Source organism: Balaenoptera acutorostrata, chromosome 14, assembly GCF_949987535.1.
Source record: "Balaenoptera acutorostrata chromosome 14, mBalAcu1.1, whole genome shotgun sequence".
Lineage (NCBI taxonomy): Eukaryota > Metazoa > Chordata > Mammalia > Artiodactyla > Balaenopteridae > Balaenoptera > Balaenoptera acutorostrata.
The window spans coordinates 21872602-21897947 of NC_080077.1; the positions used below are offsets into that span (position 1 = coordinate 21872602).

Sequence of the window (25346 nt, forward strand, 5' to 3'; positions counted from 1 at the left end):
TCCACCCAGGCTGGTCTCTCGCGTCTTCTCCGGCTGTTTCTAGAAGGGTCCTGCCGGTTGAGGGGAGAGGAGCTCCCACAGGTCCCTGAACCCGACTCGTTTTTTCTCCCCCAAGCGGATTGACTAGGAGGCTTAGCTGAGCAGCCTCAGGGCGGGCTTTGGGGTAATACTGGCGTACTTAGTTTTGCAAGTGAGCGATGCAGGCCTCCTGGGGTCGTTCTGCTCCGGCGCCGGGACCGCGGCCACTCCCATCCCAGCGAGGAGGGTGCCTTTCTCCTAGGACAGCTTGGTCAGGTGACCTTGGCGGCTCGTACTTAGCCAGGGACCCGGAAGGACGAGGGATCAGGAGGCCGCGGGCGTGCGGGCAGGACGGCGGGCGCGGGGCCATGAGGTCCCCGAAGCTGCCTGGGCTCGTACTCCCGCTGCTGCTGCTGCTGCCGCCGCCGGGTCCAGTTGGCGGCGCCGCGCGCTTCGACCCCACCTGGGAGTCCCTGGATGCCCGCCAGCTGCCCGCCTGGTTCGACCAGGCCAAGTTCGGCATCTTCATCCACTGGGGCGTGTTCTCCGTGCCCAGTTTCGGGAGCGAATGGTTCTGGTGAGCGCACCTCCCTCCGTCTCCTCTGACCCCGCTTTGCACCCCACTGGCCTCCAGCCACGACCCAGATCGCAGCCTATGCCGGTTTGTTTTGCCCCCTAGTCAGTTTCACCTCCCGCTGTTTTAGCGGTGTTTAGCATTTCCGGGTGTTAAATGAATAATTTACTGTGTAAGTGGTTCGTGCTGGGTGAACACTGAATTTTTCTTCCGTGTGACTGCAAGAGTTGTCAGACAACTGATGTGACTCTGGCTTCTCAGCTTCTTGATAGCTGCACTTATCAAGTTGTAGTTATCACTCTGTAGCCACCGGATGACTAAAACAGCAGAAAAGTAATCGACTGTGTGGGGTCATATTGTGAAGCTTGGGCCTAAACTGCCGTCCTTGTCCTTAGAGAATCAGACACCTTGTCCCATCGCAGTTCTGCTGCTATCTGTCAATTTTTAGTTGTTCTGCCATGAAGTATGGTTTAAACATAAATTCATGGGTATGTGAGACTTCTGTTCCTTTGGGCATTCACTGGCTCTTTAATGTTAAAATGTTACCACGTGTGGCTCAAGAAACAAAAAGTTCTAGAATGTTTACCCTAAAAAACCCCAATTATTAATAGACCACTATGTGGAAAGTGCTGCACAAAAAATTGCTCTTTAGATTTTACCTTGAGATCTATGTAAAAATGTGCATGTAATCCCTTACAACTTTGAAGTGTCTCACATACTTTCCTGATTAAATACCTCAGGTATTTTAAGTTCTTCAGGATAGAAATGTTATATATATATATATATATATATATATATATATATATATATATAGTATACATATATAATATATTTCTAGTGAAATAAGAAAATAAACAATGAATATTTAAACCTGCTTTATACTATATACATAGTGTACAACAAATTTAATATATACAATATATGTTAGATATGTCAACTGAAAAAAAAATGCCCTATGTGAGAGTTGTGAATTAAGTTTTATTTGGGGCAAAATGAGGACTGAAGCTTGGGAGACAGGCTCTCAGAGAGCTCTGAGGAACTGCTCTGAAGAGGTTGGGGGGAGAGATCAGTACATATGTGATTCTGGCGAAGGGGGATACGTGCAATCAAGCACGCATTCTGGCAGAAGGTTACTGCTGGTCACGAGAAGGGTGCTGCTAGTCACCAGGAGCAGATGTCTCCCTTGTGATTTTAGTGCTTTTCTAGATATGAGAAGATGCAAGAATTTGGGCTCATAAAATCTTCTCCTGAAAATATCTAATTATCTGAAGGCCTGTTCTGCCAGTTTTTCCCTGAGCACAGAGTGCCTCATTCCTGATCTCCACCCTGAACTCCTTCCAGGGTGTGATGAAGGTCAGTGACTTCAGTGGTTAGCGACTTCATTCTTATAGAACCAGATGGCAAGTGACAATTTTTAGTTGGCAGATACAATACAGAGTATAAACTATATATTGTATTAACGTTACACTATAAACATTGTACCAGTTTCTATAAAGAGACTGACTTTCTGCAACCCGTAACTTTTCTAATTCAGTTAGGCCGGTTGATGTAAAAGAACTGTATAAACTATGGAGTACTATTCATATACTCTTTTGAAATCAACTTAAAAACCAAGGGACTCTTTCTTCCCATAACTTGTATTACCAAATATATTTGCTTCAGGATGTTATAAATCTTTCTTTGCAAGTTTTGTGCTGTGAGGCATTTTGAGTTTATTTTTGAAATGTTTCAGATTAGCAAGGTACATCAATTAACAGATTTTTTCCTCTTAAGATATAATAAATTATACTTGAATTTGCCATTTTCTTCAACTGGGAAGATTAGGTAAATATACATTTGGTGCTGAGAGAGGATTTGATGTTTGTTAATTGAAACTAGTGCTCTGTGCAAAACAGCTAGTTTTGAGTCATCTTATTCTTTGTAATGGTTAACTTTTTATTTTCTACAAATGAACACAAAGTTCTTTGTTTTGACCTAGAACAATAAAGATAATTCTCATACAAAACAGCGTATATTTTTTATGGTCTGGAAGTGCAATAACCCTGTGGAAGATTCTTTAATTATCTATAGTTTCCCTTTGTGTCCCCTCTAAATCTCTGCTCCCCACCCCAATTTGACCTGGAGCCGTCAACAGTAGAGATGAGTATATCTGACTGTCCTTAATGGCAGTTCGAAACCAAATATAAATTATGGGCTGTTTACTGTAAGTGCCTCTTCTCATCTCTATTAGTATGAAATTTGAGAAGTGACTCGACTATAATAGAGAATGCAGGTTCAAATTAGATGTGCTAGGAAAAAATATAAATCTCTTATCTTTTAACTTTCTGACTGTCCCAGTTTCTCTTTTGTAGTTTGATTTAAAAGGTAAAAATGCATCATGGATCAATTAGGATACTTTCACTTCAAGGTATAGAAAACCCAAATAAAATGTTTAACAATAGGGGTTTGTTACTCTACATAATGAGAAATTTAGAGGTAGTTGGCTCATTGATGAAATCAAAGACCTAAGCTCTTTCTGTCATCCTCAGCCTGTTGACTTGTCCTGTCATGGTCACATGATGGTGGACAGGCATCACTTCATACAACCTCGTCCAAAGGCAAGTCGTATCTCTTTCTATTAAAGAGGAAACCATTCCCAGAATCTCCCAAGTTGGCTTCCCCTCAAGTTCTGTTGGCCAGCATGGGTCAGGTGTCCATGTGGTAGGTGTGATGGAAACTGGGAAAGTATGTATCTGACTCTTGGGCAGGTAAAGAATAGTGCCTGTGACATCTTATGTCCTTCAGTGAAGGCTTCTCGGTGGGATGAACCTCCTGATCATCTTTGGGGATGTAATGCTGATTATGAATTTACTCATCCTTTAGAAACACTCTTATGAAAGGAGTGGTGGAAGGAAGAGTAGAAGATGGGTCAGAGATGGGGCTTGCATCTATTTCATGAGCATAAGATTACTGCCATGTTTATATAAAAATGACGTTTTCGATGTTGTTTTCCTCCTGAAGCTTTGCTTAGGCAGTTTAGGCCCCATTGCTCAGAAAACACGCATATAACCAGTAATCCTTGAAGGCTGAGTCAATATATTAAAATAACAGCATCTTCTTAATTTTACTGTCATCTCCTCCCCGACTTGTTCTCTGCTAGTGAATATAATACATTTGTGTTACGCTTTATGTGCTTTGTCTTCTTTTTAAGCCTTCATCACTTATGTTACAAAGGACTAACTATGTAAAGATACTACATGTTGCAATTTAAAAGTGAAGAATTAAGAGCAAATGGGTGGCTGTGTTGTCTAGAATGTTCAGGTTAATGAGTTGAGTGGAGTTCACAGAGGGATAGATGGAAAACTATGGAAGTTTACATAAGCTTTCTTTAAGGTGAAGTCAAACTAAATGGGAAAGTGAGGAAGAGAATCTTGGTAATATGTGAGTAAGGGGGATTTAGTAAAGGGAGCTGGGGCAGTTACAGTTAACCCTTGAACGACACAGGTTTGGTCCACTTTTATGTGGAGTTTTTTCAATAAATATACACTTGGCCCTCTATTTTTGAGGATTTCACATCTCTGGCTTCAACCAACCTCAGATGGAAATTTTCATCCACGGTTGCTTGAATCCACAGATAACCAAAACTGTGGATATGGAGGGCTGACTGTATTGGCCAAAAAGTTCCTTCAGTTTTTAAGTAAAAATAAAAGGCATTTTTCATTTTTACCAAGAACTTTATTGAACAACATATTCACTGTTTTGTTCCACTACCTTCTGCCATTTTTCAGGCAACTTCATAATTCCATCTTCCCAAAACTTTTTATATTTTTGAGCAAAGTACTGTTCCAGGTGCCTTTTACAGTCTTCCAGGAAATCGAAATTTTTTCCATTAAGATAATTTTGTAAAGACTGAAATAAATGGAAATCTGGAGGTGCAATGTCTGGTGAATATGGCGGATGAATCAGAACTTCCCAGCCAAGCCGTAACAGTTTTTGCCTGGTCATTAAAGAAACGTGTAGTCTTGCGTTATCCTGATGGAAGATTATGAGTTTTCTGTTGACTAATTCCAGACGCTTTTAGTCGAGTGCTGCTTTCAGTTGGTCTAATTGGGAGCAGTACTTGTTAGAATTAATCGTTTGGTGTTCTGGAAGGAGCTCATAGTAGAGGACTCCCTTCCAATCCCACCATATACACAACATCACCTTCTTTGAATGAAGACTGGCCTTTGGTGTGGTTGGTGGTGGTTTATTTCACTTGCCCCACGATCTCTTCCATTCCACATTATTGTACAGTATCCACTTTTCATCGCCTGTCACAATCTGTTTTAAAAATGGAACATTTTCTTTATGTTTAAGTAGAGAATTGCATGCGAAAATATGGTCAAGAAGGTTTTTTTCACTTAACTTATGTGGTACCCAAACATCAAAGCGATGAACATAACCAAGGGCAAATGATTTTCAACGCTTGATTTGGATATTTTGAGTATGTCGGCTATCTCCCGCGTGGTATAATGTTGATTATTCTCAACTAATGTCTCGATTTGATCACTATCAACTTCAACTGGTCTACCTGAGAGTGGATCATCGTCCAGCGAGAAATCTCCAGCATGAAACTTCGAAAACCACTTTTGATACGTTCAATCAGTCACAGCACCTTCTCCATACACTGCACAAATCTTTTTTTTGTGTTTCAGTCATGTTTTTACCTTTCTTGAAATAATAAAGCATAATATACCAAAAATGTTACTTTTTTCTTCCATCTTCAATATTAAAATGTCTACACAAAAATTCACCAATTTTGATAAGTTTTTTTTTAAATGCACGCTGATATGACAGCTGTCACAATACAACCTAACAAAATTGTTTTGAATGAAGTTAAAGACAAGTGATATTAGAGCCATCTTACAGAAAAAAACGAACGAACTTTTGGCCAACCCAATACTCTGCCATTTTATATAAGGGACTTGAGCACCCACAGATTTTGGTATCATCTGCTGAGGCTCCTGGGACTAACCGCGCATGGATGCTGAGGGATAACTATATTTCAGATGTTTATGTGAATGCTGCTTATGTGCTGTTTCCTTCATCCCCTTAGGTGGTATTGGCAAAAGGAAAAGTTACCAAGTTATGTGGACTTTATGAAAAATAATTACCCTCCTGATTTCACATATGCAGATTTTGGACCACTATTTACAGCAAAATTTTTTGATGCAAACTGGTGGGCAGATATTTTACAGGCTTCTGGTGCCAAATATGTTGTCTTAACTTCCAAACATCATGAAGGTAAGTACAACATTTGCAAAAACTCACAGTGGTTATGAAATGTAAAGTAGTTCTTTTGGAACAAGAAACTGAAGCAAGGTCATCCACATGAAATCAGAGTTTTCTCTTAGGAGCTATCATAAGTGGCTATTGACATTTGCTTGCAACTTCAGAGACCATGTGTTCCACCCAGTTAAGAAGCAGTATGTATGCAGAAAGATCATACCCTCCACATAACAGAGAAAAAATGGAAACTGATCACATTATGTTATATGCATATTTAACGATTTCCAAGTAATCCAAGATTTGATTTGAAGCTATTTGAAGTGGGAAGTGGGTTGCAGGTCAAAGTTTACACTTGGAATTGCATTCTTCCTTTCTTTCTACCTCTGTAATGCATTCTGGGAAGGCACCCAGGGGATTATTTTGCTGTAGTTTTGCATCATGACTGACACACAAGGTTGTGCTTTTGGCCAACTCTTATATGGCCCGATTGAGGACAGTTTGCTAGTGATGAAAATGACACAGGTCACCTGGAAGGAACAGGATTATGGAGCTGTAATGGTGCCCAGAAATATCAGAGATGGTGGAAGAATATGTAAAGGAAACACGGTGGTTGTATTAGGGTTCTTCAGAGAAACAGAACGAATAGGCAGTATAATATATAGAAAGAGGCTTATCATAAGAAATTGACTCATGCAACTATGGAGGCTGAGAAGTCTAGACCCAAGAGAGCCAGTTGTATTGTTCCAGTCTGAGTCCAAAGGCCTTAGAACCAGGAGAGTGGATGATTTAGGTTCCTGTCCAAGTATGAGTGTAAAGGCAGGAGAAGACTGATGTCTCAGCTCAAAGACATGCAGAGAAAAGAATTCTTTCTTAATCAGCCTTTTATTCTGCTTAGGCCTTCAATGGATTAGATGAGGCCCACCCACTTGGGGAGGGCAATCTGCTTTACTCAGTCTACCTATTCAAATGTTAATTTCATCTAGAAACACCTTCAGGAACATATCCCGAATGATGTTTAACCAAATATCTGGGCACCCAGTGGCCCAATCAAGTTGACACATAAAATTACCATCATAGTGATCTTCCACTAATAGGATAGATTCCACCCATTACCATTCCAGTATCTATAAGATCAAGGAAGCATCAGCAAATTATTATTGTTCCAACAGCATGTTAGTAATTAGACAATTTGTTTGCATAACCATCTTTGCCTTGGAATAAAAAATTTTGCCTCATTATTTTCTCCAGGGGTGGGTAGGGGATTAGAAGGGAAGAACCAAAACCCCAAATAAGGAATTATCTTAGAATATTTTTCCCTTTGGCCACATTCTAGTGGCTTAATGATTTTCTCCTATAGATGTTTCTCAGGCTGAGATGGATATTTATAAAGCGTATTTGCTTGTGAACATGTTGATTTCCTGATGCCTAGGAACTTCTGCAAGCTGTATGGCACAAAGTATTACATAGTGGGCTTATTTAAAAACAGAACAAAACAACTCTTAATCACATTGTGAGGACAGATGATGTAGCCCACATTTATCAACTCTCTAAGACTCATATTGTTGGAAGTTTTCATGCTTATGGGAGAGACCCTGCTGAGCCTGGCTAGGCAGGAAGACCACTGTGTGAGCTTCTGGTGGTGCTACTGAACCGAAAACCCATGTGGTTTTAGCATCGCCAGACATTAGGGTCTGTCAAGTTGAAACATTTTGAATAAGACTTTAAATATCATCAGCAATGCTTTGAAGCTTACCACAAACATCTTTAGAACCAGTGTGAGCTCTTTTAAAAGCTTCTTCAAAATGAATCCAGAGTGTGTCCGTCTTAGTCTTGTCCTAATTTACAAGAGTAAAGTGTTGCACCAAAGCACCTTACTTATGTCTGTTCATAAAGATTCTTTTAGATTTTAGTGGGACAGCAACAATGTATTTATGTTCCTAGGTGCCAACTAAACATTTTGAGGCTTTTTAATTATTTCTTAAGTATTTCAGTTTATATAGGGCTTCTATGGTTTTTATATAGAACAACCAGCAATCTAAATGCAAATTCCTTTTAAAATATGAATTATTTCAAAGTGCTTATGTAAAGGCAGACATTCTTCTTACCTATTCAGTTGGTAGATAATTCACTTTTAGGTAATTTAAAGCACGACATCCAAGCTTATGATTTTAGAGTAGGATGAGATTACAAATGGTGGGTACATTGCAAAGTACAGAACTATTGGGGACTAGTACCCCACCCCCACCTTGGTAAAATGAATAATGAGGGTAAAGGAGACTTACTACTATACATGGACACCAGTGTTCTAAGAATCATACTATAATAAAACAAATAATCCTAAAACCAGGGAATATACTTTAATTTTTGGTTTAGAAGACAAATAAGAATCTTGCAGGAGTGCATCTCAGGATCTTCACTGTAAGTAGTAAAAGTCATTGTTTAGCATGGTAGATGTGGAAGATGTTCCCGTCTTAGCTGTGATCGCTAATGTTGATTGCTGATTTTGTGCTAGACCCTGTGCTAGCTGTTGGCTGAGGATATAGCAGAGAACACTGCAGACTTGATGCTGTCCCTCAAGGAGCTTATAGTCTAAGGGGGAGAATACAGGAGATAGATCAGACTATACGGACTTTATGGGGAACCCTGAGAGTTGCTTTTAAAAATCTTTGTTCTACTTTGTTTGAATTCTCATTTGTTTCTTGTATGAAAGCAAAATGTATACTATGGAAAAAAATTGCCATAAAGCAGTTGTTTGTAGAAACAGTGATTTATATATTACGTGTACTGCCTATGTAATTTGAAAGTTTTCTTTTTGTTTTTTTTTTTTGGCTGCACTGTGCAGCTTGTGGTATCTTAGTTCCCCAACCAGGGATCAAACCCATGCCCTTGGCAGTGAAAGCGCAGAGTCCTAACCATTGGACCACCAGGGAATTCCCCCTATGTAATTTGTTTTGGTGTTTGTATATGTGGAAATTTACTAAAACAGAATTGATATGCTTACAAGCTTTTTAATATAATGTTTCAGGTTTCACTTTGTGGGGCTCAGAGTGTTCGTGGAACTGGAATGCTGTAGATGAGGGGCCGAAGAGGGACATTGTCAAGGAACTTGCAGCAGCCATTAGGACCAGGACTGACCTGCACTTTGGACTGTATTATTCCCTTTTTGAATGGTTTCATCCGCTCTTCCTTGAGGATGAATCCAGCTCATTCCAGAAACAACAATATCCACTGTCTAAGATGCTGCCCGAGCTCTACGAGTTAGTGAACCAGTATCAGCCCGAGGTCCTGTGGTCAGATGGCGATGGAGGGGCCCCAGATACCTACTGGAACAGCACAGGCTTCCTAGCATGGTTGTACAATGAGAGGTGTGTGTGTTATTAGATTGCTGTCGTGACCTTAAACATTCCTAATACATGTATAACATTTTAATTCCCTTGCTTCTTGAAATATGTCCTCTCAGGCTCATTTGTGGCATGGGGGAGGAAATCATTGTAAATAATGCTCATTAGATATATCAATATTTACTCAGAATAATCAAGAGTTACAAATCAGAAGTCAAATACAACTCAATAGTCTGATTTTGAAATCAGACTAAACATCACAGGATCAAGAACTTTGAAGACATTAATTTTGTGGGTCCTCATTTTCATCTCCTCTTCTGGGACAACTCTATTTATTCATCACTGTTTCTGATGATGTGCTTTTCAGTTCCTCTAGTTGCTTCTTTTCATCCTCATACATTTGATAATCTTTGCTGCTCAGACAATGTCACCCTTGTCTGTGTCCTCTTTTCCCTCATCGTCAGCATTTCACCTCTTCCTGTTCTCTCCTCTTGCTTTCTAGCATGTTCCAAGCTACCCCATTAGAACAGGAAGTTCTGACTGAGCTCCTTTATAAGGCTTACACCATATGGACCAAATTTATATTTGTAACTAGAAAGTACTTGGTATCATGCTAGGAAGTCAGGGAGTGTCCTGCTTGTGTTCTCTGGGCCCACAAAGGGCGCACATACAAATACTCTGGAGAGCTCTTGATATGTAACTGAAGTTTCTCTAGGTACTCCTTCCAAAAGGAAATATGGGGAGCCCTCCACTTCAGTTTGTGAACCAAACGATCCCCTCTAAGTGGAGAAGTGCAGGAGGTACCAACTGCTACGATGAATAATGTAGTGGGGATATTTCATGCCACAGTGAATTCCATGATAACAGTCAACTTTCCTGAGATTTTTCAATATTAGGCACAATTGTAAGAGAAAGAAAGGCTAGAATATATGTAGGAGATTATTCAGTCATAGGTGAAGAATATCTTGACTGTAAATTCAATTTTAGCTATCATTCACAATATGGGGGCAGGGAGGAGAACCTTCAAATAATAGTATAATACTCTTATAAGTGCTATGTGTGCTGGGCACTGGGCTGGGTGTTTTACATAAATTAGTTCTGTTCTAATAATAGATGAGGAAATTGATTATTCAGAAGAGTTAGGTAACTTGCTGTAGGACAGGGAGCTTAGAAAGTGACAGGCCAGGACTACAATCTCCCCAGGTCTATTTGACTTCAAAACCGTGGGCTTTGTATTATATTCCACTATGGTTATTTTCCAGGAGTGGATTTCAGTCAGACCTCTTTTCAGTGACACTGCTTTTATGTAAAAATTTTTTACTTTTTGTTTAAAAAAAAAAAAATCATCCTTTTCATTTCAGCCCAGTTCGGGACACAGTGGTGACCAATGACCGTTGGGGAGCTGGTAGCATCTGTAAGCACGGTGGCTATTATACCTGCAGTGATCGTTATAACCCAGGACATCTTTTGCCACATAAATGGGAAAACTGCATGACAATAGACCAGTTTTCCTGGGGCTATAGGAGGAATGCTGGAATCTCTGACTATCTTACAATTGAAGAATTGGTGAAGGTACAGTAAAATGTCTGGTGACCATTATGGTAACACTTGTAATAGTGTAGGTGTATGAGAATTATTTTTTCTAAATTGTATAGCTCAATGGTCTATAACACAGGACATTACTCTTTTTTCTATGTGTGTTCTCCGAGATAGTGACTATATATATATGTCTAAGCCCATAAATACCACATGTTAACACATTCAGGATGGAATTGTTTTCTTTCTCTAAGAACCATATTTATTCTTAATTTTTTAGCAACTTGTAGAAACAGTTTCATGTGGAGGAAATCTTTTGATGAATATTGGGCCCACAAAAGATGGCATCATTTCTGCAATTTTTGAGGAGAGATTAAGGCAAATGGGGACCTGGCTAAAAGTCAATGGAGAAGCCATCTATGACACCCATGCTTGGAGATCCCAGAATGACACTGTCACCCCAGATGTATGGTAAGTACTATTAGATAGAGGAAGGCATTTAACATTTCTCAGAGGTAAAGAGAAAAGTAAAATAAAAAAGGAAATGGGATGAATGCCCACCTACACAAAACACTTCCTTTACTTACTCTAGAAGAAATTAGCATATTTTAAAACACATTATTTATCAAATTGAGCTGAAATCATCTCTAGATTCCTCCAAACAGTGGACAGATTTCAGGGAAAAATATTCAGCTCTTACAAAAATTGTAGACCATTCAGTAAAATGAAAAAAAAATGCTGAGTGGTTAATCCAAAAGAGACTTCTGGTTTAGTCAGGTAAATTCTAACTCTTGCAGGTGCTACATCGCATCAAATTAGCAGGAGGTGCGGAAGGGCAGAAAAAATATTAAAAATCTGCAAAAATAACAGCATTATTTAAATTGATTAAAAATATTGTACCTTGTTCCTATTATTCTAATAAATCTAAACCTGAAGTTTCTTTAAAATTATCTTAACTGGCTAACTTTTCTTTTAACTAGTATCTCCTTTAAAAGCCTTACCTCAGGTTCTGTCTGAGCTTTGGAAAGTTCTATGGGCCAATGAGTCAGACTCTGCAAATATGGTGGTTACTGATGTGGGGTCTTAACATATATAAATAAGAGTAGTATTAGTGAAGCTCTAAAAATTCACCTTGTGTTGCCACCAAAGCGAGTACAGCCTGATCAAGTATATATCAAAAGATTAGACTAAATAATCTTCCTTGAACTTACGACTTAAAACAAATTGTCAGTTCATTGAAGAAAATAAAGTAAGGCAGTCTACACAGAAGCAACTGACTATAGAATTTTCGAATGCTGGGTCTGGGAGAAGCCACAATAAGAACTCAGAACCAATCTTTCATTTTACAGAGGCTAGTTTAACTTGGGTTTTAGAATTTGCTTCTGTGTTTATATTTGACTATGAGGGTGTCTGATCTGGGATTTGACAATGGTTAACCATTATTCCATTACATTTTCTTTCAATAAGTAAAGATAAAAGCCAAACTACTTATTAGCAAGACCTATAAAGCCATAGTCTGGCTCCACTGCACCGAGCCCAGTGGCCTGCTCTCCCTGCCTCACCAGAGGAGCTCTCTCCCCGCAGGTTCATCGCGTGTGCTTCCCCTCCTTGCTGCATCTTTAGATAACTATCTAGACTCCCAGGGCTACCCTTGAAATCCTTTGACATTTTAGCCCTGGCTCACTGTCACTGTCCCCAGAACTACTCTTCACATAATTCGTAGTGATTTTAATGTCTATATTCACAGCTCTTCTAATTTGCTGGCCCCTCAGTTCCTGTACCTCCTCCCTTCTAGGGATCCTTTCCCCTTCTGTTGGTCGTACCTTAGACCTTGCATTTCCAATAACTGTACTCCTTCTATGCTCTCAGTCTGAAGCATTCCATTGTCTAACTCCCACCTCTTATATTTCAGCTCACTTCAGCTTCCAAAGGGATCTGCCGTCTTTGATTCTGTCACTTTTCCTCTTCCTCCTGCCTCAACCCTCTCATGTCTTCTCTTTTTCCTTATCCAGGTCAGATTCTATGCATCACTCCAGTGCATCCACCCTCAACTCCTTAACTCTCTCTCCCTCTGTCGTACTCATTAAAACTCAGCTTTGATTAAACTCAGCTCTACTTATTCCATGTCTTCCTCTGTGCAGCTAAATGTGACTAGAAATACACACACACACACAATGTCAACACTCATTAAAACTCAGCTTTGATTAAACTCAGCTTTACTTATTCCATGTCTGCGCCTGTGCAGCTAAATGTGACTAGGAATACACACACACACACACACAATGTCAAATGCTCTCACTTTTGACTTTAAAGCCAACCCCTGTATCCTGGATCCCATCCCAGATTATCCACTCAAGGATATTGTTCTAGCAATTCTCCCCGTTTGCTCCTCATCTTCAATTTCCCCTCTTTGTTAGATCCTTTCCTATCAGCATAAAAACCTGTTTTGTTTTTTTTAATCTTGAACTCTTTCCATCCTACTTAGATCTCCAGCTACCTTCCCATTTCTCTACTTTCCTTTATAGCAGAACATCTTGAAAGAATGGTTTTTACTTGCTATCTCCAGTTTCTTGCTCCAGTTTTCCTCTTTAACTCACTCTGGTCAGACTTCCACCCCACACTCTATAAAATCACTGTTATCCAGGTCCACAGGAACCTCTCCCTCACTGGGTCAGTCCCGGTCCCTATCATCTGAGCTTACTGTCAGCATTCGCCCCAGGTGATGGCTGTCTCTGTCTTCACTGTGCCTCTTGGCCATTCCTTCTTAGTCTCCTTTGCTGGTTCCACCTCAAGTCCCCAACCACTAAACCTTGAAGTGCCCTGAGGCTCAGCCCTTGGACTTCTATTCTTTATTTTAATTCCCCAGGTGATCTCATCTATTTTCAGGGCTTTAAATGCCATACTGATGACCTCTACAGTGCAAACATCTTTCTTAAACTCGAGACTCATATGTTCAACTTCCTAGTCAGCGTCTCCACTTAAAAATATAAATAAGCATCTTAAACCTGTTGTGTCCAAAACTTAGGTCCTTAAAATTTTGCTCTAAATTAGCTCCACCCACAGTCTCCCCCATCTCAGTTAATGGCAGCTTCATCCTTTTAGGTGCCTGTCAGGCCCAAAACCTTGGAATTCTTAACTTCCCTTTCTTTTACATCCCACAGCCAGTCCATCAGTAAATTCGTCATATCTTTGAAATATATCTGGAATCTGACCACTTCTTATCCTCTCTGTGGCAACCCTCTTCCTGTGAGTCTCCATCGTTTCCCCCCTGGATTATTTCTGTAGCTTCTTGTCTGATCTATTTCCATCCGTGCTCCTTTAATCTATCTGCTACAAAACCTTTTAAATAATAAGTCAGGTTATGACACTCCCAGCGGCTTCCAGTCTTAGAGAAAAATCCAGGACTTACAAAGGCTTATAAGGTCCTATAAAAACGATCACCTTGTTGTCTCTGTGATCTCACTGGCTATCATGCTATCCCTCACTTCCTCTCCTTCAGCCACTCTGCCCTCCTTGCTGTTCTATCAACAGGCCAAGCATACTGTTGCATTGGGACGTCTGTGCTTGCTGTTCTCTCTTCCTCTACTCATGTGGTTCTCCCTCACATCCTTCAGGTCTCCTCAACGCCACCTCCTCAAAGAGGTATTCCTTGACTATTCTATTTATTTTTATTTTTATTTTTTTATTTTTCTGCATGTAGACTTTCTTCTTTATTGTTGTACACCCAGAACTTAAAAGAGTTCCAGGTACATTGTAGTCACAAATAGATAATTTTTGAATAAATGAACACATTTTAAAATTTAGGGGTCAGGTAATTTCCAGCAATGCCATTGGTTTAAGAAATTAAAACTGCTTCAGATTACCAAATGTGAGAGTGATTATGATTTCTAACATGGCTCAAAATAATTTTTTATAATTTGAAGTTTGTCTCCAAATCAGTAAGGAATCAGTCTAGAGAATCAGAAGGTCTATGATTTTTTCTGTTTTCTTCATCACTGATTTACCTTGAGAACAAGTTGTCTATTCCTTTTAACAAAGTAAGTTTAGTGAAGATTTAAATTAATGGAACAGAATGTACAGATATTTAATTTGAGGTTAGTATAAACACAGAGGAGCCAAAGAATCCCCTAACAATCCTCTGATCTTTTTTTTTTTTAACATTTTTATTGGAGTATAATTGCTTTACAATGGTGTGTTAGTTTCTGCTTTATAACAAAGTGAATCAGTTATACATATACATATATCTCCATATCTCTTCCCTCTTGCGTCTCCCTTCCTCCCACCCTCCCTATCCCACCCTTCTAGCTGGTCACAAAGCACCGAGCTTATCTCCCTGTGCTATACGACTGCTTCCCACTAGCTAGCTATTTTACATTTGGTAGTGTATATATGTCGATGCCACTCTCTCACTTAGTCCCAGCTTACCCTTCCCCCTCCCCGTGTCCTCAAGTCCATTCTCTAGTAGGTCTGCGTCTTTATTCCCGTCTTGACCCTAGGTTCTTCATGACCTTTTTTTTTTTTTAGATTCCATATATATGTGTTAGCATACGGTATTTGTTTTTCTCTTTCTGACTTACTTCACTCTGTATGACAGTCTCTAGGTCCATCCACCTCACTACAAATAACTCAATTTCGTTTCTTTCTATGGCTGAGTAATATTCTATTGTATATATGTGCCACATCTTCTTTATCCATTCATCTGTCGATGGACACTTAGGTTGCTTCCATGTCCTGGCTATTGTAAATAGAGCTGCAATGAACATTGTGGTACATGACTGTTTTTGAATTATGGTTTTCTCAGGGTATATGCCCAGTAGTGGGATTGCTGGGTTGTATGGTAGTTCTATTTTTAGTTTTTTAAGGAACCTCCATACTGTTCTCCATAGTGGCTGTATCAATTTACATTCCCACCAACAGTGTATGAGGGTTTCCTTTTCTCCACACCCTCTCCAGCATGTGTTTGTAGATTTTTTGATGATGGCCATTCTGACTGGTGCGAGATGATATCGCATTGCAGTTTTGATTTGCATTTCTCTAATGATTAATGATGTTGAGCATTCTTTCATGTGTTTGTTGGCAATCTGTATATCTTCTTTGAAGAAATGTCTAGGTCTTCTGCCCATTTTTGGATTGGGTTGTTTGTTTTTTTGATATTGAGCTGCATGAGCTGCTTGTAAATTTTGGAGATTAATCCTTTGTCAGTTGCTTCATTTGCAAATATTTTCTTCCATTCTGAGGGTTGTCTTTTCATCTTGTTTATGGTTTCCTTTGCTGTGCAAAAGCTTTGAAGTTTCATTAGGTCCCATTTGTTTATTTTTGTTTTTATTTCCATTTCTCTAGGAGGTGGGTCAAAAAGGATCTTGCTGTGATTTATGTCATAGAGTGTTCTGCCTATGTTTTCCTCTAAGAGTTTTATAGTGTCTGGCCTTACATTTAGGTCTTTAATCCATTTTGAGTTTATTTTTGTGTATGGTGTTAGGGAGTGTTCTAATTTCATTCTTTTACATGTAGCTGTCCAGTTTTCCCAGCACCACTTATTGAAGAGGATGTTTTTTCTCCATCGTATATTCTTGCCTCCTTTATCAAAGATAAGGTGACCATATGTGCGTGGGTTTACCTATGGGCTTTCTGTCCTGTTCCATTGATCTATATTTCTGTTTTTGTGCCAGTACCATACTGTCTTGATTACTGTAGCTTTGTAGTATAGTCTGAAGTCCGGGAGCCTGATTCCTCCAGCTCCATTTTTCTTTCTCAAGATTGCTTTGGCTATTCGGGGTTTTTTGTGTTTCCATACACATTGTGAAAATTTTCATTCTAGTTCTGTGAAAAATGCCAGTGGTAGTTTGATAGGGATTGCACTGAATCTGTAGATTTCTTTGGGTAGTAGAGTCATTTTCACAATGTTGATTCTTCCAATCCAAGAACATGGTATATCTCTCCATCTGTTTGTATTGTCTTTAATTTCTTTCATCAGTGTCTTATAATTTTCTGCATACAGGTCTTTTGTCTCCTTAGGTAGGTTTATTCCTAGGTGTTTTATTCTCTTTGTTGCAATGGTAAATGGGAGTGTTTTCTTAATTTCACTTTCATATTTTTCATCATTAGTATATAGGAATGCAAGAGATTTCTGTGCATTAATTTTGTATCCTGCTACTTTACCAAATTCATTGATTAGCTCTAGTAGTTTTCTGGTAGCATCTTTAGGATTCTCTGTGTATAGTATCATGTCATCTGCAAACAGTGACAGCTTTACTTCTTCTTTTCCAATTTGGATTCCTTTTATTTCTTTTTTTTTCTCTGATTGCTGTGGCTAAAACTTCCAAAACTATGTTGATTAATAGTGGTGAGAGTGGGCAACCTTGTCTTCTTTCTGATCTTAGTGGAAATGGTTTCAGTTTTTCACCATTGAGGACGATGTTGGCTGTGGGTTTGTCATATATGGTCTTTATTATGTTGAGGTAAGTTCCTTCTATGCCTACTTTCTGGAGGGTTTTTATCATAAATGGGTGTTGAATTTTGTCAAAAGCTTTCTGTGCATCTATTGAGATGATCATATGGTTTTTATTCTTCAATTTGTTAATATGGTGTATCACATTGATTGATTTGCATATATTGAAGAATCCTTGCATTCCTGGGATAAACCCCACTTGATCATGGTGTATGATCCTTTTAATGTGCTGTTGGATTCTGTTTGCTAGTATTTTGTTGAGGATTTTTGCATCTATGTTCATCAGTGATATTGGTCTGTAGTTTTCTTTTTTGACTATTCTATTTAAAAGAACACCTAGATCCCTTTTTGCCAGCCTAGTGTTGACCTAAAATAGACTGCCAGTTATTTCTCCAGCAAAAGTGGGTTTATTTGGGATCAGCAAAGAATTGTAATTTGGGGTCTGCAAACATGGCAAGCCACATGCAAGTCCCTGCACAGCAAGGGAAGGAGAACTCTTTTACTGGGGGGAAAAGGAAGTTGGGAAAGCTATAGTAAACAAAGAGTCCATGGCTTTTCATTGGCTGAGATGTTGCTAGGAAATAAGAGGAGTTTTCCTTCTTCCTGTGGGCTCTGCTATTGTTGCAGGGCATGGGAGCTCCCCTCTCTGGTCTCCTGACTCTATTATAATTAAGCTTCTTGTTTATTAATTTTTACACTGGCATGCTCTATTCTTCTTACTGGGCTTCAGTTTTCTCCATAACATTTAATCATCATCTGACATATATTTTTTTGCTCATTCTAATTTTCTCCACTACATGTAAGCTCCATGAGGACAGGGACTGTGTTCAATGCTATGTCTCCAGCTCTGAAACGGTGATGAGCATTTTAAGATGTCAATAAATATTTGTCAAATAATTGAGTGAAAAAATGAATGAATTCTGTTTTCTTTGTCTAGACCTTACTCTTCTTACCTTTTCCCTTTTGCTCACATTCATCCTTTAAGTCTCAGATTAAATGTCATTTTCTTGCTAATGGTATAACCTAAAAAGATGCCTTTGTTATAATCTTTCAATTTCCTCTTCTTTCATAGTGCTTATAAAAATTCACACTTCTATATTATTTGTGTGATTATTTGATGTCTCTCTTCCTCACTCTAGTTTAAACTTTACAAGAACTGTGTTTTGTTTTCTATTGTATCCCTAACACCAAGCACAGTACTGGGCCCAGCGTCGACAGATACATACCTGTTGAGTGAAGGAATATGAAGATTTGATCATCAGGTGGAAAGCCATCTATTCTTGCATCTTACGCTCTTTGCTCGCATTCCCCCACCTGTTTCCAGCTCCATGAGAAAAGTCTGATGAAGAAGCGCAGTACTAGATAAATCTCTGTTCCAAGAACTTCCTTTTAGCACTGGGGAAGTGAGGAAGAGAGGTGCTGTGATAATTGTGATTTATAATAAGAAATATATATTTGGTCTTTTTCTGTTTCTGGGACAGAGCTCCTAAAACTCTTGGAATTTCCTAAGTGATGAGAGCCATAAAGGTGTCTTTTGTTATGTCAGTGAGGTGATTTTGGACACTACCAAAGGATGAGGGCTGGTTGCCAGGAGACCCGACCATGTTATTAGAGAGTTGGAACTTTCAGTCCCACCCATGGCCTCCAGGGAGGGGTGAGAGGGTGGAGGTTGAACCAATCATCAGTGGTCATTGATTTAATCAATAATGAAAACCCCAAGGATGAGGTTTAGAGAACTTCTGGATTGGTGGAGGTACAGGGAGAGTGGGGCACCTGGAGAGGGCATGGAAGCTCCCTGCCCCTTCCCATATACCTTGCCCTGTGCATCTCTTCCATCTGGCTGTTCCTGAGATATATCCTTTTATAGTAGACCTGTAATCCAGGAAGTAAAATGTTTCTGTGAATTCTGTGAGCTGCTCTAGAAAATTAATTGAACTCAAGGAGGGGGTCGTAGGAAGCTCCACTCTATAGCCTGTGGGTCAGAAGCCCAGGTGACAATCTGGACTTGTGACTGGTGTCTGAATTTGGGGAGGGGGCAGTCTTGTAGGACTAAACCCTTAACCTGTGGAATCTGACACTATCTCTGGGTAGATGGTGTCAGAATTGAGTTGAATTGTAGGACACTCAGTTAGTGTCCGAGAATTGCTTGGTGGTGTGGGGAACTTCTCCCCCACTCCACACACATACACGGGAATTGGAATCAGAACCCTTCTGGGTGCTTTTTATGCTACCAACGGGCTAGTTTTCCTTCACTCTATAAAAACACTGGTAAATATTTACTGAATGGAAGTATCTCTGTAAAATAATTCTAGACCTGACCCATAAATAACGAGAAATATTACTATGCTTTTTTTCCCTTTTAACCAGGTACACATCCAAACCTAAAAACAAATTGGTCTATGCCATGTTTCTCAAATGGCCCACATCAGGACAGCTGTTTCTTGGTCAGCCCAAAGCTACTCTGGGGGCAACAGAGGTAAGAGGGAATTTTGTCTTTATTGTTCCTTTAACTTGCTGACTAGAATAACCTAATGAAGACATAACTTTTAACTTCAGGGTGAGCCTTATATGTGTTCCTCTTATACCTCATAAGAGTAATTTAAAAATGGCCTTCATCAATGGCAATGTTTGGCAAAAACCTTTGAAAATTTTCTTTCATCTCCCAGAAAGCCAAACCTATAAAACGGCTACATTATCTCCATGCATATCAATTAAAATATCTTCTTCACAGTCATTCTATGTTGTTCAGGCTCACTGCATGCATCCAAAGTGACTCTTTTCGTAAAACTGGAGTCCAGATTCTTCCCCTGACATCACACCCCAGAACACATCTGAATAACTATGAGATGTCATGGCCCTACCATTTCAAGTTCACAAAAAACTGGGGGAAAATTAAAGGTTAATCTCACAGTTGTAACCATCAGCTCTGGCACTGAGTTCACTTTGATATATTTTATAGATTATTTTTAAGAAACTGAAAATTTTCTGGGATATGAATTGTCCAAATGCTTTTCCTTGCATCATTTTTCCATATTTCATTTCTAACACTTGTGGCCAATCAGGCAGAAAAGGAGATAAGAGTTCAGATCTGATGTTTAATTACAGCTTCGTGTCCTGGGCATGACATTATCTTTTTACTTTATTTATGTTCTCTTTGGCTGCCATTAATACTGTTATTTGAAAGTTCATGGGTTTTGTTTTTGTATTACTCTACATGATAAGCAAAGTTTTCTGGTTCAAAATAACCATAGATATATAGAAAACTACTTATTTAAATTCACCTTATATAAGACTAAGAATATAGAACAGTTACAGTAATAATTGATCACACTTAGGTATTGTTGATTAGTGGAGGTTATTGGAATATCTGGGGAGGAATGGTGGCTGGATAAGGAAGCTGAGCCTTTCTTCAAACATTCTGTGTGAGAACTGGGCAGGCCTTAGTCATGCAGATTGGTTTGAGAATAATTTTCTCTACTCTGACACTACTCAATCTTTAAAATTCTTCCCCAAATCCTGCACACTTTTGAGAGTAATATGGGAGCAAGACAGATGAATACACTCGTTTTAAAACAGCTTGTGATCCACTAAATAAAAGTAAAAACTGAATCTCCTGTCCACATTGCTTTTTAAGAGATATAAACCACTCCTTCCCAATAAAGTGAGGAAGTCAGAGATACACTTGGAGACATTTGTGTGTATGTTTTTAATTTCAGGTTGAACTACTGGGACATGGACAGCCACTTCAATGGACTCCTTTGGAGCAAAATGGCATCATGGTAGAACTGCCTCAGCTAACTGTTCATCAGATGCCCTGTAAATGGGGCTGGGCTCTAGCACTAACTAATGTGACCTGATTTGCAGTAGAGTGCTTCCTGATGCAGTTATATCTAAGACTAGAATGTATCAGGTTTCTATAATTGTAGCACACAGAGAAAGCAAATGTAAAATTGGCCCAGAATTTCCTAAATTACTCACATAACTGGTTTAACTCTCCAGTGCACTTTGCTATTGATGTCCCTTCACACTGAATTTATTTCCATGTGTGATTCAGAGGTGGGGATTTTGTTTCAGAGTAGTGAGGAATTGGTGGTGTTAAGGGCTGAGTCGTGTCTTCTGCCAAATTCACATGTTGAAGCCCTGAGCCCCAATGTGATTGTATTTGGAGATTTTAAAGAAGTAACTAAGGTTAAATGAAGTCATAAGAGTGGGACCTTAATCCAATATGCCTGGAGCCCTTATAAGAAGAGGAAGAGCACAGATGCAAGCATATGGAGGAAAGACCATGTAAGGATGCAGTGAGAAGGTGGCCATCTGCAAGCCAAGGACAGAGACCTCAAGAGAAACCAAACCTGATGACACCTTGGGCTTTCAGCCTTCAGAACTGTGAGAAAATAAATTACTGTTGTTTAAGCCATCCTATATGTGGTATTTATTATGGCAACCCTAGCCGACTAATACAGGTTCATAGGTATATAATAAATTTGGCTTAATATTTATTTCCAATATTTACAGTAATTTTCTTTTTATAAAAAAAAATTGTCTTTTTTTCCCTCTTGGTAATAAAACTGATATGTTCACTATAGATATTTAAAATTATACAGAAATGCTTAAAGGCAAAATCACTGTTAAGATCACCACTACTAATATTTTAATATATATTCTTCCAGGTTTTTTTTTTGGCAGGGGGAGGTGAGTGTGTGGGATTGGAGGTATGGGCCTATTTTTGTAGGTGGGCTAATTTGAGGTCAAATTTAAATTAATAAATTTACTTCCTGTATATGCCTTTAAGCAAATTGAAGTTGAACACCCAGCTGAAAATTAGGAAGTCTATTCAGATTTTCCCTAAGAATGAAGCAAAAATAATACTGATATTGATGTAAATTTAAAGAAACACTGATTAAAGAACTCACTCCCCTTAACAAAAGATGTTCCACATGGCTAGATCTTTATTTGAAGTGCTACAGGCTTCATTTTGTCATATCAATCAAATGCGGACATCTCACTGTTCCCTATAAGTCCTTCAAGTAGACAGGGAAATAAAATACTATTCATATTTATTTTCTAAAATCATCTTGAAGTTGAAATTCTTAAAAATTATTCATTGCTGAAGTTTCTACAACTATCAAAATTTTGAAACCATGCCAAAGTATTTACATGAATAAGTACTTTAAGAGTTCTAAATCCCAAGTAACATTTTATTAGAGGTCCAACAAAGACAGATTTACATGATCCCGAACACTAGACTAAGGAAAAACAAAAAAAGGAAAAAAGCCCTCAAACAAACCCAAATAAACAGGGTTAGAAGAATCTTAACATAAAAGTGAGGTCATCTGTTTGTTTGAAGAAAGTATTTTTGAGACTAAAAACATGTCAATCATTTAAATTCCTACCCTGTCCATCTTGACCTTTACAAATAAGAGAATATAGAGGGAAAATGGAACTATGTAAGCAAATTATAGTTAGGTATAGGGTTTAGTTAATGGGTAGCTGTGAGGGAGCTAAATGATAAAATACAGCTCAGCATTCAGAGGTGCTGATAAAATGCTTTGCTAATAACCAGACATTATATATGAAACAGAATGAGATACCAAATTTAAGTTTATTTAAGGTATACCTTGCTTATATGTGAAATATACTATAAGTGGGACTCATAACAAACATTTAAAAATATTCCATCAAATTCCTAGCATTATCATTGGTATGGAGGGCAAGAATTATACTAAGGATAATTAAACATCAGAGCTCTTGTTACCTATTTTAAGCCAATAGTTCTTATCCCTCCAAGCAATTGTGCCTTTTCCCAGAGTTACTAAATAGGCACAAAATTGACTTGTTTTGAACTTCAGTAACTTTGGATTTTTCTTTAATGATGAGAAATATTGAAGGCAAGCAAAGCTAGATTATTAGACTGAATGATTTAGACATTGATATCATTTAAAATATGGATATCACTTTAATAAGACTATCTCATTTTCTTATGAGTGCCACATGAAGCAACACAATTACTTTAAAAGGTCAGGCTAATCAAATAAATATGAATTAGGACAACAGAAAACAAGACAGATGTTTTGCCTTCTGTTCATTTCAGTTTTGTAAGTAAAAGACCTGGTTAGATAAAAACCTTCCTAACTTGCAAAAAAATAAATAACTGTTCATATCAGATTTTTATATATACACAGTAACAAACACATTTATACAAGTTTGAAGGAGAAAGTAGAAACTGTTTTAAGTAATCTCCATTTAAACAACTCACTAGATTAACGGATGCTCTCCATTTCCTTGGAAAAGCATACTGATTGACGCCCAGGCAAGCTGCAGGCTTTCAGTTAGTAGGCTTCTGTCTGGCACATGCTTCACCTTGATTTTCACTTGCTGCAATATATGTTTACCAAGGGTTAGTTGAGTTTGTTACTGTTATGGGTTGAATAGTGTTCTCCAATAATTCACCTCTACCCAAAAGCTCAGAATATGATCTTACTTGGAAGTAGTGTCTCTGCAGATGCAGTTAAGGTAAATATTGAGGTAAGATCATACTGGATGCGGGGGTCACAAACATGTAAAAGATGACCATATGGAGACAGAAGCAGAGACTATGCTGCTACAAGCCAAGGAATTCTTGGGGCCCCCAGAAGCTGGAAGAGTCAAGGAAGGATTGGAGGGATTCTTCCTTACAGTCTTCAGAGGGAGCATGGCCCTGCTGACACCTTAATTTTGGATTTCTAAGCACCAGAATGGTGAGAGCATAAATTTCTATTGTTTAAGCCACACAGTTAGTGGCAATTTGTTACGGCAGTTCTAGGAAACTAACTGATTACCAAACTGATTATGCCAGTAGAACTTTTTATCATGTTGCATAAGCGGATGAAATGAGTGTGAACAGTTATAGTTTCTGTGAAAACCAAGTTGAATACTTTGGAAAAACTAGATAAAAGTATGTTACCTTTTTTTTTTCCAATTTAAATGTACTGGTTAATTAATTGTGGGTAAAACAGTTGTAAAAGGACTTCCCAGGTGGCACAGTGATTAAGAATCCGCCTGCTAATGCAGGGGACACGGGTTCGAGCCCTGGTCTGGGAAGATCCCACATGCCGCGGAGCAACTAAGCCCGTGCGCCACAACTACTGAGCCTGTGCTCTAGAGCCCGTGAGTCACAACTACTGAGCCCATGCACCACAACTACTGAAGCCCATGCGCCTAGAGCCCGTGCTCTGCAACAAGAGAAACCACTGCAATGAGAAGCCCCCGCTCGCCGCAACTAGAGAAAGCCTGCGCGCAGCAACGAAGACCCAACGCAGCCAAAAAAAAAAAAAAAAGTTGTAAAAGACTGAAGGGAAATATAGTAAAAATCTACAAGAATTCTGTACCCCTGGTTTATAACTATATAATGTAATACATGTGATTTGTATAAGAAAGACAATTAGAGAACCCTTATAAGCAGACCTACACTGAAAAGGTAGAAAAGATCTGGGTCCTACATTCAATAACTGGCAAATAAAGATTATTTATATTTTAAGTTAAAATACCTAAGAACACGTGTTATTTTTTTAACGATACCCTGCTTTAAATGACTTTTTGGATTAACCAAACAACTAAGGGTCCCAGATAAAAGGGCTCCTACTGTACAATTAGAAGACAAATTTATAATGTCTAAGTCCAATTAGCTTCAAATACATGTGGTTTTTACCTTGTCATCTCTACAACTGCTACAACTCTACAGAGGTAGATGATTCCAGGTGGTAATTTTCAGATGATCAGCTTTCTAGCCTTAACAAGGTCGCACCTGTTCATTCTCAAAATTTCCTTGGATGAAATCCTGGGTTAATACTGCTGTAAGAGATGCATGCCCTATTACCCACACATTCACTAATTTTCCAAAATACAGTTTTTCCACCACCCTATGAGAAATAACATCATTATATTCTGTCAAATTTTGAAAAGAAGCATTTGCTCTCCTCTCCACTTTTACATCTGTTTTTTCTGCTTTTTTTTGTTTTTTGTTTTTTTAAAAAAATATTCTAGGCATAGATTCCCTAGTGGTTGGCTTCAGGCCTAACCTGGCCTTAGAAGAGACTTCACAATTCATTTTCTACCTTCTACTATTTAGCTATATGTTATATGTTAGAGAAACATAAAACAACATAAAATTATGCTACTGAAAATATTCTTATGCTACTGAAAA

The 25346-nt window shown here is 38.7% G+C and overlaps 1 protein-coding gene across 1 annotated transcript; it reads left to right on the forward strand.

Moving 5' to 3' along the window:
• The first annotated feature begins 276 nt into the window (after nucleotides 1-276).
• Nucleotides 277-21760, forward strand: FUCA2 (alpha-L-fucosidase 2). The gene is made up of 7 exons (XM_007171322.3): nucleotides 277-595; nucleotides 5667-5854; nucleotides 8865-9204; nucleotides 10542-10752; nucleotides 10997-11187; nucleotides 19532-19640; nucleotides 20881-21760. Exons 1-7 carry the CDS (start codon nucleotides 387-389, stop codon nucleotides 21019-21021), a joined length of 1389 nt encoding a protein of 462 aa, XP_007171384.3. The 5' UTR covers nucleotides 277-386; the 3' UTR covers nucleotides 21022-21760.
• The last annotated feature ends 3586 nt before the right edge of the window (nucleotides 21761-25346 follow it).

Excerpts from the sequence above, each read along its gene's own strand:
- FUCA2 (XM_007171322.3), top strand. The coding sequence starts at position 387 with ATGAGGTCCCCGAAGCTGCCTGGGCTCGTACTCCCGCTGCTGCTGCTG. Across the intron at positions 10,753-10,996 it reads CAATTGAAGAATTGGTGAAG|CAACTTGTAGAAACAGTTTC; the intron begins GTACAGTAAAAT and ends TTAATTTTTTAG. Across the intron at positions 19,641-20,880 it reads CTACTCTGGGGGCAACAGAG|GTTGAACTACTGGGACATGG; the intron begins GTAAGAGGGAAT and ends TTTTAATTTCAG.